Source organism: Orcinus orca, chromosome 12 (assembly GCF_937001465.1).
Source record: "Orcinus orca chromosome 12, mOrcOrc1.1, whole genome shotgun sequence".
Taxonomy (NCBI): domain Eukaryota; kingdom Metazoa; phylum Chordata; class Mammalia; order Artiodactyla; family Delphinidae; genus Orcinus; species Orcinus orca.
The window spans coordinates 77,562,505-77,578,116 of record NC_064570.1 but is presented as its reverse complement, the minus strand read 5'-3'; the positions used below and the strand labels follow the sequence as shown (position 1 = coordinate 77,578,116).

The 15,612-nt window shown below is 40.8% G+C and overlaps 1 protein-coding gene across 5 annotated transcripts in view; it reads right to left on the bottom strand.

Moving 5' to 3' along the window:
• The window catches only part of COL12A1 (collagen type XII alpha 1 chain), a 113,457-nt gene that overhangs the window by 53,831 nt on the left and 44,014 nt on the right, over positions 1-15,612 (bottom strand). For 4 of the 5 annotated variants that reach the window (XM_049695392.1, XM_033428616.2, XM_004270109.3 and 1 more), the window contains 12 exons: positions 15,342-15,488; positions 12,960-13,099; positions 12,315-12,444; positions 10,555-10,697; positions 10,113-10,242; positions 8,146-8,282; positions 6,923-7,052; positions 4,226-4,365; positions 3,842-3,974; positions 3,716-3,742; positions 2,882-3,024; positions 404-533 (listed from right to left, as the gene is read on the bottom strand). In XM_049695392.1, the coding sequence (XP_049551349.1) occupies positions 404-533; positions 2,882-3,024; positions 3,716-3,742; positions 3,842-3,974; positions 4,226-4,365; positions 6,923-7,052; positions 8,146-8,282; positions 10,113-10,242; positions 10,555-10,697; positions 12,315-12,444; positions 12,960-13,099; positions 15,342-15,488 (1,530 nt within the window). The remainder of the gene's footprint in view (positions 1-403; positions 534-2,881; positions 3,025-3,715; positions 3,743-3,841; positions 3,975-4,225; positions 4,366-6,922; positions 7,053-8,145; positions 8,283-10,112; positions 10,243-10,554; positions 10,698-12,314; positions 12,445-12,959; positions 13,100-15,341; positions 15,489-15,612) is intronic. The other variant, XM_033428615.2, reaches the window with a different exon arrangement.

The window sequence follows — 15,612 nt, the reverse complement described above, 5'->3', positions numbered from 1 at the left end:
CTTTCTCCTTGAACAGAGACAGATGACTCCAAGTAAGGATATTAAAAAACAATTAAGATCATTATTAACATGCATTTTAAAAGATTAGCAAAAGGCTGTGTCACCCCAGGGTTTCCAGAGAAAGATGTGATTCCATCCCCGTGAACGTTATTTAAAAAGCCGTGGGAGGGCTCCCCTGGTGGCGCAGTGGTTGGGAGTCCGCCTGCCGATGCAGGGGACACGGGTTCGTGCCCCAGTCGGGGAGGATCCCGCATGCCGCGGAGCGGCTGGTCCCGTGAGCCATGGCCGCTGGGCCTGCGCGTCCGGAGCCTGTGCTCCGCGATGGGAGGGGCCGCGACAGTGAGAGGCCCGCGTACAGCAAAAAAAAAAAAAAAAAAAGCCGTGGGAGACTGGGTTCACTTACTGGTCTTGCCCCTTCCTGTCATGCGACCGCCTTCACCATCTGGATACAGGGAGGACACAGTGATTGTGTAAGGAGTGTCGGGCTTCAGCTTCTGTAGGAGCACACTGTTTTGCCGTCCTCCTACCATGGTCTTGAGTAAAACAGGGATAAGTGTAAGCCTTGCTCTCTCCATCTCACTAATCTGTTAGAAAAAGCTCTTTCTACAGGGGAGCTGTTTGAGACCTTTGCCAAGATCTGGAAACAGGTCCCAGAGTGAAACCTGAAAATGTATCTTAGGGTATAATTTTAAATGTAAAATATGCACTTTCAATCATAAAAAGGATTTTAAGCCTTAAACTGGTGACCTTACAAAGATATTTCGACTTGCTAGCCGCCAGCACTGTGAAATTTCATCCAAAACACATTTCACAGATCTCCTCCCCAAAAAGGCATTTATCATAAGTGAGCTGCAAAGGAACTTTGAGATAGCAAAGAATTGCACAATAGGAGAGGCTCTGCACCATTAAGTATTATTCTTACCTTTTTACAGATGTTTTTTATTTGCTTTAGAAACATATTTAAATGATTCAGCAAAAGATCTAAAGCGTTTGGTTTTCTCCCCCTCAAAAACTGCCCCCCTAACAGCATGAGCTGTGTAAACTACGTGACAGGACACTCTGCCAGGCCACACTCAGGATTCCAGCCTTGTGGTATGAAGCTTTTTCAATATCCTCTGATTACAGAGTTTGAAGGGTTTTATTCATTGCTTAAGGCCATCTAGTTATCTTGCTGAAAGGAAATTTGTATGATTTGTTAACGGTCTACCAAATTCAGATGTTTATGCCACACTAATTAAAAGCGCATGAAAATGGCATGCTGCCCACGAGTCCACATGTGGATGGTGGGTCCAGATGTTTCCCACTTAGCACGCATCCACTCAAGCAGTCTGCGTTTCAGAGAAAACCTCAGTGAAGCCCCCTCAATAGGGGCAAATTGAACCACAGTGGCTAATTCAAACAAATTTACTATTTGAGGTTATGAGCACAAAGTATCAATGTATTTGATACTTAACAAATCTGAAAGCATCCACTTAGTAGAACTAGCCTCAGGAGGAAGCAGAATGGTGTGTGCCTGCTGCTCCCATCCAGCTCTCCAAAATATGCCAGCGTCAGTGATTCATTGCTTTGACTATTTCGTAGACCAGCATTAAAATGCAAATATCCTTAAGAATAACAGACCTTAAGGGCTTATCAGCTAATACTGGACAGAGGATAAGTTTATGAGACGCCTTCTAATTATAACAAACAGCTGAGAGACAGGAAAGAGAGACCCAGGGCAGCAGCTGGGTGGTCAGTATCACCAAGAACAGAAATGCTAAGGACAAGCTTTGCCTAAATCTGGCCTGGCACAGACGAAAGTTCTGTTTCTGCCATTAAATTATCAGTCCATCCAATGTGTCTTATTTTATATAAAAGCCAGTTGATGACACTTGGTATTTAGTTTACTATTGATAAACTATAAGAAATTCTTAATCCAAATGTAGCACACTACCTAAGTCTAGATCTATGGAAACCTCAACACAGCAGCTCACAAGAGCATTAGTTCAGCTAAACCCACTTCCCGCGCAGGTTCAGAGACCTTTAACCACTGCCAGCATCTACCTCTGCTAACACCTCTAAACTGGGAAGAGGTATGACCCATTTGCTGGAGCTCAGAGAGTCAGACAATTAAAAGTTAATAACTCACTCTCTCTAAGGCAACATGAGGAAAAATCACAGCCCCCAACAGTCAACAGAATGCTAGACCTCACCAAAAGAGGTATTTGAAATAAATCAGAAAGCATCGCCCTATCTGTGTAAAAATCATGCTGCTTCCTGACTCAGGGTAATGTGTGCAGCTCTGATCACACATTTCATACAACGAAGCTGAAGAAGGTTCAAAGACAGACAACTAAAGTAAGCAAGGTAAATGGACAAGGGTTCTTGTTAAATACGGGAAGGCTGGGAAGAAAAAGAAGAGGAAAGCCGAGTTTACAGTAGTCCTACAGTCCCTCTCAGGAACCTCCATTTGGATAAATGTAAAAGTGATAAATAGTATAGGTTAGGTTGAACAGATACCCAGATGTAGAAACATCAGATCTAGAAGATACCTTATGACATGCAAAAAAACAGAAAAATTAGAATAATGGAAGTTTAGCAAACTCTCAACACTTGATCAAGTTAGAGATGTAAGAAATGAAAATACAAATAGAGTCAGAAATCTAGCTATTTTCATGGATGACCCGTGCCTAATAGTTTTTAAGGAAAACATGAATGCATGGAAGCACATGCCTGATGCTGTGAGGCTCCATCAGGGATGAAGCCAGAAAATTCCATGCAATACAGTAAATCTTGCAACTCTCAAAACAGTAAGTGTGACTAACTAAACACTGGGAGTGAGAGGGCTTTGAGACGGAGAGGGTAGAACTTATCCAAGTCACGTTTTTTCAAAATGAATTACCGTTTGTTCATTGCCTTCCCCTGCTGAAGGCTGATAGGTGATTCTGTATTTCTGCACACGACCGCTAGCAGGATCCCACTTAACAGTCAAGCTGTTAGAAGTTGCATTGTACACCTGAAGGTTCCGTGGGCCACTTTTTGGAGCTGAAAAAGGATTGTTGAGAAACAGAGTAAACACACTGGAGAGTGCCTCTCCCACAAATATGCACTGTTCCCAAGGAAATCAAGAGAGCTGTATACTTCTAGGCTTAGAACTAAAATTTTCTTTTAACATCTTTATTGGAGTATAATTGCTTTACAGTGGTGTGTTAGTTTCTGCTGTATAACAAAGTGAATCAGCTATACTATACATATATCCCCATGTCTCCTCCCTCTTGCATCTCCCTCCCTCCCACCCTCCCTATCCCACCCCTCTAGGTGGTCACAAAGCACCAAGCTGATCTCCCTGTGCTATGCAGCTGCTTCCCACTAGCTATCTGTTTTATGTTTGGTAGTGTATATATGTCCATGCCACTCTCTCACTTCATCCCAGCTTACCCTTCCCCCTCCCCATATCCTCAAGTCCATTCTCTAGTAGGTCTGTGTCTTTATTCCCCTCTTGCCCCTAGGTTTAGAACTAAATTTGACCTGACAGTAAATGATGGTCATTGACTCTCAAATGACTCCTCAACAAATACTAGCAAAGAGCAAAGATTTTTGAGAAAGACCTGTTTAAAAGAGGCCCCAATCAACACCTTACGATTTAAAAGCAGAAGGCCTGTTTGCAATGGATTTTGTGTTATTTTTCATTCATTCATTCATTATTTGGTCATCCGTACAATCAGCAAATTCTTACCTTGTGTTGTTAAGGGTATCAAACGCACTACAAAAAACAGAATATGGGGAAATATTACGAATATAGGCATAGCTCTATTCTGTTCATTTTAAGATAACAATGTCCTACTGAAGGCTGAACACCTACTTGTGCGCTCGCTGCCAGTCAGGTCATCGCTTTCTGACTCATCGGGATAAATGGCAGTAATAGAAACTTCATAGAGAGTGTTCGGGTTCAGGTTTTCAAACACCAAAGTATTCTCATCTCCATTTAGGATGGTCTTAGGGAAAGAGGAAGAAACAACAAACCCACACAAGGTTAAGTCACCGGCTACATCATGCACTCCATGGCAGTTGGTTGACATCATTTAGCCAGATATTCCTCCTGCTTTGACGCACACCATGAGCTCAAAAGTCACTAGTAGGGAAGGATGCTTTTCAGTCAACAGAGGTAATACACATTTCAAACAAGAGTCCCTATAATGAAATGCGATCTCAAAAAAGAGAGAGAGCAAAAGAGAGTTAACACTACCTCCATCTTATCTGTGCTTCCGGAAGGTGCCCAGGTGATTCTGTAGAGAGACACATCCGAAGCTCCGTGATCCCAAGTCCCTCTGAAGCTCTCTGGTGTTACTTCAGTAATCTGTAGGTTTGCTGGGGCTGGCACAGTGCCTGTCACGAGAAAAGGCACGATTGTTTTTCGATATGATCCCCAAACTTAATATAATAAAACTGCCTTGTTCTGTTTTTAACGGACATGGGAAAACTGGCTGACAACCTTGCTTAGAACCAAGTATCTAACCAATTCAGTTCATTTGAAAGTAAATATGAGAGAGAGCCCTGAAAACTGCAAGCATTTTATGGCTATAACAGACTACTTCCCGTCTATTAAAATGGTGATTTTTTTTTAAAGGTACCGTTTAGTCATACTGTTCTAACACAGTGGTTCTTCATCGTTTTGTCCCTCCCACTTTTTGAGAATCTAAGGAAAACGCTGGACTCTTTTGCACAGCAGTACAGAAGCACAAACTTTAGCCCATAATATCAGAGACTTCATGGACCTTCATGGCCCATGAAATCTTATGATCTAAGTAATCCACGCATAAGCTTTTCCTGCAGATCACTAACCTTACACACAATGTGAAGCTGACTGTATCAACTCTATTCAGAGACAGGACCAGCCCTGCAGTGCTGATGATGGCTGAAATCCCAACTAAGAGCCCTTCTGTTGACCAGGCACTGCAGCTGGTTTGCAGCACAAGCAATTTGGAACGTCTGACACCACTTCTGAGCTTTCATTGTCAATTATTTCTCTATCTCCTGGTAACCAAAGCCAACTACACAAAAGCCAGAGCCACCAAAAATTTGTTTCTAATAGTTACAATGAAAAGGCCCATTGAGATAATACCACTTTCACAAGCACAACTGCAAAACAAACCGACCATTAAGGGTGCACTTTGGATGTATCTAAAAGTTCTTAGGAAATCCTAAGGATTAAAAACAAGTATTAATTTAGTATATATTAAATGACAGGCTTTGACTAGGCTTTCTTCCTGACTTTTTCTGCCCTTTATTGTTCCTTTACTTCCCTTTAAATTCCTGTTGTATTTATGAACATCTGTCAGCCTGCTCATATGGACAAATTTTCATCTCTAGCCACTACCCTTCCAGGAAAGAACTGATGCCAAGAAGGTTATTAAAGTTGCTAAGAGATTTCACATGGTAAGAAAAGAGCAGAAGTGGATACTGTCTGAAGTTAAGGAGGAGGCTGTGAAATTTGACAAGATGCCTTGATCATGTATAGACCAGCTGGGCACTGAAGGAGAAGCTCCTGAGTCTCTGGTGAGGGAGTTGCTGGATAGGAAGTAAAGTTCTGGACTATAGCACTGATCCCTCACCACTAGCTTCCTGGGCGAGGCTGGGCAAGTCATTTAAATTCTCTAGACTCCCTGTGCTGTCCACCATGGGAGCCGCCAGCCACATGTAGCTATTGAGCATTTGAAATGTGGCATCTGAATTGAGATGTGCGAAAAGTGTAAATTAAGACACACCGGATTGCAAAAAAATTACTACCAAAACAAATGTGAAATATAAATAATTAGTATACTGATAAATGTTGAAATGCTAACATTTTAGTTACACTGGGCTGAATAAAACACATTATTAAAATTCATTTTTCTCCTTACCTTTTCTATTTTCTAGAAAAGTTTGAGTTACCTCTGTGGCTCCCATTATATTTCTTGGGAACCCTGCTGGCTCTAGACCTCAATTTCTTAACCACCATTTAACTAGGAAATGCTGTGCTGAGCACTGAGTGAGAAACTAGAGACTCAAAATTGAGCAAAATAAATGTTTGTGCCTTCATGAGGAAGGGGCCAGGGGGAAGTAGAATAGATAGGAAAAGACCAACAGGCAATAATAATTGGGTTAAACGCTATGGAAGCAGCATGATAAGGAGAGAAAGCGACATCCCTTGAGGTGGCCCAGAATGGAGCAGGGAAGATGAGGCCCCTGCAGGTGCCCTGTATTCTTCCACCTTCCCGCTGTGGAATCTCCCCTTCCTCTGAGTGCCATGTAACTCACCTTCCTTACATGATCCCATGTATTGTTACTTTTTATCTTCACAATGGAATACTACTGAGAGCAAAGATGCTTATATTTTGTTAGCCCTGATAGCACTTTACATATAGTAAGATCTCAAAAAAAATTGATAACTAATGCATGCTTTCCAGAGAAAACGTCCAATATGCTTTCTCCTCACCCCCTTACACACACACACACACACACACACACACACACACACACACACACACACCCTTGTTAAGTATCTGGAAGATGAATTAGTGACAGTGGCTGGTAGAATAATAGGAAAGAAATTATCATAAAAGGAATGGACATAGAGATAGAAGATGGGAAGAAATCTATGAACCCAAACATTATTAAATTCTGGCAAAAATAACATTAAGAAATGCACAGAGAACTATACTCAGTATTTTGTAATAACCTATAAGGGAAAAGAATCTGAAAAGGAATACGTACATACGTGTGCGTGTGTGTGTGTATAACTGAATCACTTTACTGTACACCTGAAACTAACACAACATTGCAAATCAACTATACACCAATAAAAAAAAATTTTTTTTAAAGAAATGAAATAATCCAGTTAGTTCAGTGACATGTGCATGCAGTGTTGTCTTCCAATTATCAGTAAAGCGTAAACACAACTCACGGGTGGTTTCCTGAGCAGTCGCTGGGGGAGACTCCCCTTCATCATATACCGCAGACACGCTGACTGTGTACCGGGTTTGTGAGAAGAGGTCTTTAAGAGGTGTGCTGGCCCATGACCTGTCCACCTCTACCTACAATAGAGCAGTGGAACTATTTTTACAAAGTTTAATTTTGACATCCCTCTGTTGTTGGCTATATCTCTCAGCACAAGAGCATAAGAATTGTGGTACAAAAAACAGCAGTGTTTTCCAATTTGCATAAGAGTCCAGGAATTGGAGATCATTTAAAATGTTTCCAAAGTGGAAAAAATGTAGGTACTGAGCTGTATCTGGCACTAGTGTCTGGTAAATGATGACTGCCTAGGAATTCAAACAACCTAATCGTTTCCCCCACTTCCCCGTCTCCCTTTGTATCACTGCGCGATTCATTTAGGAAAAATTCTCCTGTGCATTAGCTGATTAGACCCACTGGTCATTGCCCTGCTTTTGACGTGGAAACCCAGAATGAAATGAGTGTGTGCACAGGTATAAATGAGCTTGTGTACAATCTAAATGACCAGCACAGTCTGTAACTGGGTGCTTAGAGAAACCACTTCTAGCTTCCAAAAATGCCTCTGAGATTCTCACATTAATGCCCCTTCAGGCAAACATACGTTCTAAACCCATTCGCTGGTGAAGCTCCTCAGTTTGCTTCCACTTTGAAGCAGGTTGTCCTGGAAATAGCTCTCCACCTCAGCATCATCTCAAACATGCTCAAAGCCAGAGGGACAATCCTCTGACATTACGTTCCTACTTTCTCTCTGTCCTGCTCAAGTGTCCTATCTTCCCATTCCCTGACAAACTTCCCCTCTTCTTTCCTGCATCCCCTTGCTAGCTTTCATTTTTAGAAACGTTATTATGACATGTTTTAGTAATTCGTAGAATGCAGAGCACCATATGAAGCATCTGCAGGAGAGCGAAATGCCATCTAGACTCTATAACTCTTTATCTACAAAGGGATGATGTTTTTAGGATTAATATCACACAGCAAAACATTTCCAAACTAAATGCAAGACAGTCCAATATATTACCAATATTCAAATAGTGCTCTATAAATATATAACGTTTCCAACACTATGTTCATAAAGTGACAAGTATTCAAAACACATAATACTTGTTTAGATGCTTCTGTTAAACCTACTAGGACTAAACAAATATTTCTAAACCCCTTCTAATCTCAACCTACCTCTTTGGCATCCTCTTCCGGTGTTTTGTAGCGAACAATGTATTTACGCACTTTTCCAGGTGCAGGTTCCCATAAGACGTTCATGGTGCTGTGAGTCACATCTCTGAGTTTCAGATCTCGAGGACTGGGCAAAGGCACTGCAAATGCATGAGAAATTGGGGCCAGATGTGGTTCTCAGCCAAAAAGCTCCAAAGCATCCACACAAGCTTTCAAGAAGTTGTTTGGAGAAAACTTAAAGGTGTGCAGCAAAGTAACTAAACAAATTGGCTATGATGATAAAAGCACTTTGATTCTACCAGGTACAGCTGAATTCTTCTTAAGGAGGCTTTTTAAAAACAGGATAAATTTAAATTTTTATCACAACTCTAACTTCTCATTTATATGTTAACTTTCTCCCGCTCTATTTAAATAAGCTCTTACTTGCTGCTCAGCTATAATAAATCATAATTCACCATATATGTACAGCTCATGTGTCTTTATCAGATATTTAAGTTGGTTAAGATAGAAATCAAAATGAGTCACGCTTCCTGAAGAACGTGATAGAAAAACAAATGGTAATAAGAGTGAAGCATGAAGATGAGACGAAATTAAGCAACCAATAAGCTTACAAGAAAACCCACAGGAGCCCAAACGGTGAGAAGAAAATCCAAATCATAAATTTTCACCAAGTCAAACAAAGCTTTACCTTACAAAGGACCAGGAGGATAACTAATGGAGAGATTTTCTCTTGTTCTATGAGACGCATCTCACTCTCTCGAGCTGCCTCTTTAACCCACTTCCTTTGTCTCTCCTTTCAAGTCTGTAAACCTCTCTTCCTGAATCTCTGTCTCCACTTCCATGTTTCTGCACCTCCATCCCTTCAACGTTTTCATCTCTCAGCCCCTCTCTGTACCCTCTCCTCCCCTACTGCAGCAGTCTAGCCCCACATCTAAATCCATGGCCGCATTCGTCTTTCAGCCGCTCCCTGCTCTCTCCACCTGCCGTCGACCCACTGCCGCAAACCACCAGCTCCAGACAGGATCCGACATATGAAAGATGATTATTTGTTGTCAGTGACTGTATCCTGCTCCACCTTGCGGGGTTTCCCTTTTCTGCTTCATCATGCTTCTGTCTCAACACCGCTCCCCCTTGAACGTTTCTTCCAACTTCTTAATTTCCTTCGAAATGTGTTCTGAGACTCACCAAATTTAAGCCAAGACATACTTAGAATCCCAGCACGCCCACCTTGAGAAGCACGAAACAAAACTACTGGCTGGGTAAGGCCAGGATCCTAAGAGCAATCACTGTCACTTTTCAAGAAAAAGCACCTAAGTGCTAGTGAAGCAAACCAGAAACACAAAAGGGGCTGAACAATACACACAAGAGAAGTGCAAACCACGAAAGGGTCCGGGTCCTCCACGCTGCCCTACATTTTTATCAGTACATTCCCAACACCTAAGCACAGGACTGGAGTGTCGTAGATGATCAGTATGTTTGGGGATTGAGTTCATTTACTTAACAGAAACAGACATTCATGTGTGCCATAGTTTCTACTTCAACAAGAACTTAGAACATCTTGATCTTAAACCTAGTATCTTCCTGCAAAACTACACTCACCCGACATTCCCTTCTCACCAATGCCATATACAATATTTCATGGATCTGTAACAATATGGATTGTAAGATGCATCGTTATTTCATGTTCTGTTCCCTGATTGACACCTCACCAAGCGCAATTGTAAGACACCATTGACTGTAAGATACATCTCAAAATATGGGAAAATAAATGTGAATCTTACAATCAATTTAAGATGCTGCCATAAGTCCAGAAATAACCTTAATTCTCAAATTAGATTGCCATAAGTAATAACCCTACAACTGACACACAAATTATCAAAATTATCGTTAGCACGAGCGGGTGAAAGAAGAAGCCTAAAGAGCGTGTTGTATTCACAGCAATAAGGGAAGAAGAACTGGCGACGTCTTACAGGTGACCTCCCTCGCAGTGAAGGGGTCGCTGGTGAGGTCGTGAAGGGCAGCCTGGACCGTGACCGCGTACTCAGTATTGGGGAAGAGGTCACTCAGCTGCACATCGGTCACTGTCGGTTCCATGCGCATCTGCCGATCGACATGCCGAGGGGAGACAACACATTCCGATTAAACGTTTCCACTAACAGCGGATGGACAATTACACCAATCTGTGACTGCTAGATTTTCACACAACTTTGATTTTTCATTTCTCTGCCCTGCATTTCCTTTCTCATGCTGATGTTTTTTTAAGATTCGTCACAGGTCACAAATCTAATCTTGTGTTTTTCTGTTTGGGGTGTAAAGTTATAAATGAGTTCGTGAGTAACTGCCCCTTAATGGGGACTCTGCAACCGTGAAGTCCCAGGAAGACCCAACAGTAAAGAAACAAACGCCTCCCACCTCTTTGGGTTTGGTCGGCTCTGTGGCGTTGATGGGTTCGTAGGACAAGGCGTAGCCAGTGGCGCCCCCCACTGGCTGCCACTTCACGTGCATGGTGGTCGAGCCAATGTCGTAAATGGTCAGGCTGACCACGGGCACCGGCACTGTTGGAATGTAAAAGAAGACACCAGTCTAGCTCTTGTCAGTCTGCTCATTTTTCAATCGTTTCCTACTTATTGATATTTGTATATGCTAAATAGAAAATAGGTTGCTGTGAGAAATCAATGAGAGTTAATATGACCCTTTCCTCTCCCCGCAAAAACCCGATCTCATTGTTTATCGCCACCTCATACTAGGACTGCATGTGATAACTATTTCATAGAGCAAAGAAGTTTAAGTGTAAAATGGCATTCTAGTGAGTTCATGTGGAAGCCAAAACAGAAACCAACTTCCTGAGATTTCAATCTCTTTTTCCAGAACATCTGTAAGTTGACCATTTTCATTCTTCAACCATAAAATTTCATACATAAAAAGCCAACATAATATTTCATTTCATTTTTCTTTTTAAAACATTTTAAATGAGGGTGTCATCTGTTAATAAGTGGAACTTAGGGGATTCTTCAGAAAGAAGATTAGCCCATGAGGCAGAGTAAAAGGCTTACTGCCTTCTCTCCACTTAACACCTACACAGCTTTCTATTTTTTGTCCTAAGATTGAGTTTAAAGTTTTAAGGAATTAGCAGATTAATCCTGTCCATTATGAAATACATTATTTCCCATCTCTGATGGTCTAAAATAAAGGGAAATAAGAGAAGAGATAAAGACCTAAGGGACTGAGCAGTGAGTAGAGGCGATTCAGTGACGCCCACTCCTGCCTCTTGTAAGAGGCCTCCCCTCTTCCTGGAGCCCAACCATGAAGGAAAGAGTATTTTCATATGGCTTCAGAAACCCTACCAGGAATAGGAGTGAGGAACATCGCTCCCCAAAGCTCTACTCAAAGCCAAAGCCATTAGAGCTTCTCCAGTAAAGGCCAGAGTCCAAAAGTCAGTAAAAAAAAAAAGGGGAGCTCTCACTGCCTGCAGGAAGAACTGAGCTGGTCACTCCTGCAAGCTGCTCTTCCAGGTAATCTGAGTCCCACTCCCCACATGGTATCTTCCCTTAAGAAGTGGATAACTGTTAAAGGTACTTTTCCCTCTAAGATATCTCAGACCATGACTACCCAGCCAGGTCCCATGATGGCAGAAGCATCCAGTAAAAGGAGAAAACCACAGAGTATTTATTGAGGACCTGCACGAAGTGCGCATTCAGTAAATATGTGTTGAATGGATATCGAATAAAGGAATGATTTGGAAGGCTGACAGAAGTCCCACACGGTACAAATGAACTTACTTACGAAAGACAAATAGACTCACAGACGTAGAAAACAAACTTATGGTTACCAAAGAGGACCGGGGTAGGGGGGACAGAGAAATCAGGAGTTTGGGGTTAACATATACACACTACTATATATAATATAGATAACCAACAAGGACCTACTGTATAGCACAGGGAACTCTACTCAATATCTTCTAATAACCTATAAGGGAAAACAATCTAAAAAAGAATGTATACGCATAACTGAATCACTTTGCTGTGTACCTGAAACTAACACAACACTGTAAATCAACTACATTTCGATAAAAAATTTTTTAAAAAGAACACACAAAAAATCCCACGAGGGCTGTCACCTCTTTAACTTAAAAAATAAAACAATGGTAAGATTTGTTTTTAAATCTGACTTACAGGTTTTTTCCGTGCCCTTCAGAGGTTCACTGTATTCATCTTCTACCACAGAATACACATTAACAACATACTCAGTTTCAGGCTTCAGATCTTTCAGTACTGCGCTACTTTCCAATCGGCTCACATAAAACTAGGGGAAAAATTTTAAAAAGAATAACAACTTATGTTATCATCACTTCCCTCTTTTCTCCTATGATTGTGAAGTAGTTAACTACAATGAGCTTAGAAATTATATTTTAATGAGACCGTTGTCTTTTGTTTTTGGAAACCACCAGATTACCATGAGACCTTGGACAATTCATACAGTTTATTCTCCCAGCTGTTGTTTCCTTATTTGTAAAATTAGTGGGTAAAACTAGAAGGTCTTCAATGTTCCCTCCCTACTTGATGATTCTAATATAAACTCATGGATAAATTAAGCATCCTCTTAATCCTTAATTAAAAATACTTAATTAAAAAACCATAAGAAATTAAGCAAAGCTCTTTCCCTCTAATTAAGCCCAAATGGAAGCGCTTGCCTAGCAAGAAATGGAGAGCGCCATCTTGGACCCAGTTCTGCCCCCTACATCCCCCCAGCGTTCCTCTCAGAGCCCTAAGGAGGAGGACCCAATCTCAGGACCAGGAAGGAGTGGGCTATCTACTCACTTCTTGCCGTTTCCCTCCAGAAACTGGGTAGTATTCCACCTTATACCTATCCACACTGTCAGAAGGAGGTGTCCAGCTCACTCTCATAGAACGATGGGTCTGCTCAGAAATAACTAGGTTGGAAGGTGCTTCCAAGTCACCTACACGAGGAAATGAAATACATACACTTTTTTCATTATTATAGCAAGGTGATGACATTTAAATTTGGTTGAAATGGTATTCCTCTCCATATTTCAGGCTTTTGCATGTATTCTTTCACATACTTGGAAGTTACGGTAAATCAGCTTAGAGGCCCAATACTCCTAAGTCCTCTCTGAATGGGTGGCCAAAGGGTTCTTCAGCCTCAGGAAATTCAAACCTGAGCTCATTATTTTTCATGAAAAGTTGCTCCCCCTCTTCCTGAAAGCACCACAGTTTATCAGTCACCTAGACTCAAAACCTCTGACTTAGCCTTGGATACTTGCTCCAGTCTCTAACCTTGTACATATCCCAGTAAATGACACCGTGAGTCCTGACAGCTCCACTGCCTTTATCACTCTTGGCACCACCCAAGTTCACTGCCCTCATTATCATATTGACTATTTATATGCACGTCTTATCTCCATAACTGTAAGTTATACTCTGTGAAGACAGAATTGGCTTCTTATTCACGTTTAGTTCCTTTACAAGATCTAATTCGGTGGTACGAGAAGTTAACCACTTTCTCACTCAGAAGACAGGAGAAACCAGCAAGTCTTCTAAAATTCGGGAATATCCTACTGCCTGTGATTGTATTCTCTGTTCATAAGTATAGGTGAAATGACTGATATAGAAAAATATTTGGAATACATGTCAATGAAAATAGAAGTATTAGGCTCATTAGGACCGTTAGAAAGATGTTCCAAATAATAATTATACGAGAACTAATGCAGTGACTCTGTGAGCATGGCAAATCATTCTCATATAAACTCTTTCTACTTTCTTTGTAAGCCAAAGCTGAGAAAAAGAATTTCCATTCTTAGTATCCTAACCTTTACTGTACTTGGGTCATAATCAAGCCTACAAAATTATCAAGCAATTTTACTGTCTGGGAAACTAAATGAATGCAACTATTACGTAGCTGATGTAGAAAAAAAGAAAGAAAAAGAGATAAAAGATGTTTTCATCCCCACTCAAAATTCTCTCCAGCTAAATAAAACCACAACTCTCTCAGCTAATCCAGAGCCAGATGCCTACAAATTCTTGATTCCTGGCTGGTCTGTTTCTCCTGGGAAAAGGCAGTCTATTGTTCAAAATCCAAAAAGAAAATCTGCAAAATTTTGGAGAGAGAAATTCAAGAAGGAACATTCAAATAAATGTATCCTCAGTATCCAAAGCACGTGAAACATTTCTACCACTTTATTTATTAAACTCATTCCAACTTTCCAAAACCAGAATAAATTAGTGAAAGACAATCTTTACCAGAATCTACATGTATTTAAAAGAAATTTTTCTCATATAATAAGAACCATAGTTTTTATCATTAGTTTTCCAAAAACCTTCAATTTGGTGCTTACCATGTTTTGCCCTATGACACAGATAGTAGTCATTTTACACCACTCTTTGTCACTAAAAATTCACTTCCATAATTTTATTTCTAAATCTTAATTCCTTATCAATAGCTACCTTTTTTCAAGGACCTCTCAAAATGTCTTTACCCATTTGGCCTTGAGTAAGTAATTGAACTTCTCTAAATCTGTTTCTTCAGTGGTAAAGAGAGATGATATCCTTTCCAAAAGTCCAAATTCTAAAATTATAATTTGTCTTTATATTTAGAGGTTACAAGTGCAAAGTATCAAATGTGATCATCTGTAGTTGGGGCAAAGCAAATCATATATAAGACCCCTCTTCCATTTCTAATCCAAAACAAAAGGCAGCAAACCTTAGAAAATAAAAGTCTGGGAACAACCATTTAATAGTTATGTAGAGTGAAGATGCTTTGCCAGAGAATAGATATACACCAGGAAAGAAAGCATCTCTATTTCTTCCCAAATCTCACTTGTGTGTGTGTGTGTGTGTGTGTGTGTGTGTGTGTGTGTGTGGTGCAGGCACATATAAACAAAATGTATCCTCAAATAAGCTAGAAGTCATGTATAGTTTGATGCCATCAGAAAAAAATCAGGGACTAAATCAACGATTCTCAGCTGGAGGCAGTATTCTCCCCAGCAGACATTTGGCAAATTCTGAAGATATTTTTAGCTGTCATGACTCAGGGGATGCTACTGGTATCCAGCAGGAAGAGTCCAGGGATACTGCTAAACATCTCACAACGCACAAAGGAATCCACTTCCTCCATCCTAAAAAGAATTATCTGGACCAAAATACCAATAGTGCTGAGGGTGAGAAACCCTGGGCTAACCTTACCTGGACCTTTGACGCTGTTACACAAGTTGACGATGAGGTCATCCACGATCCTGGAGAGGGACTCAAAATCCGCCACATTGTATGCGTGGGTATCATCGGGATCTGTCGCAATCATCTTTAACTCAACTTCATCAGCATTCTTAATACCTTGGGAAAAATGGATATACACAAATTAAAAGCACGTCTCAGAAAAAAATTCATGGAACAAAGCAAATATTTCATGGGCTACCCTTATACATTCAATGTTAACTAGAATGTATATATGATTTTC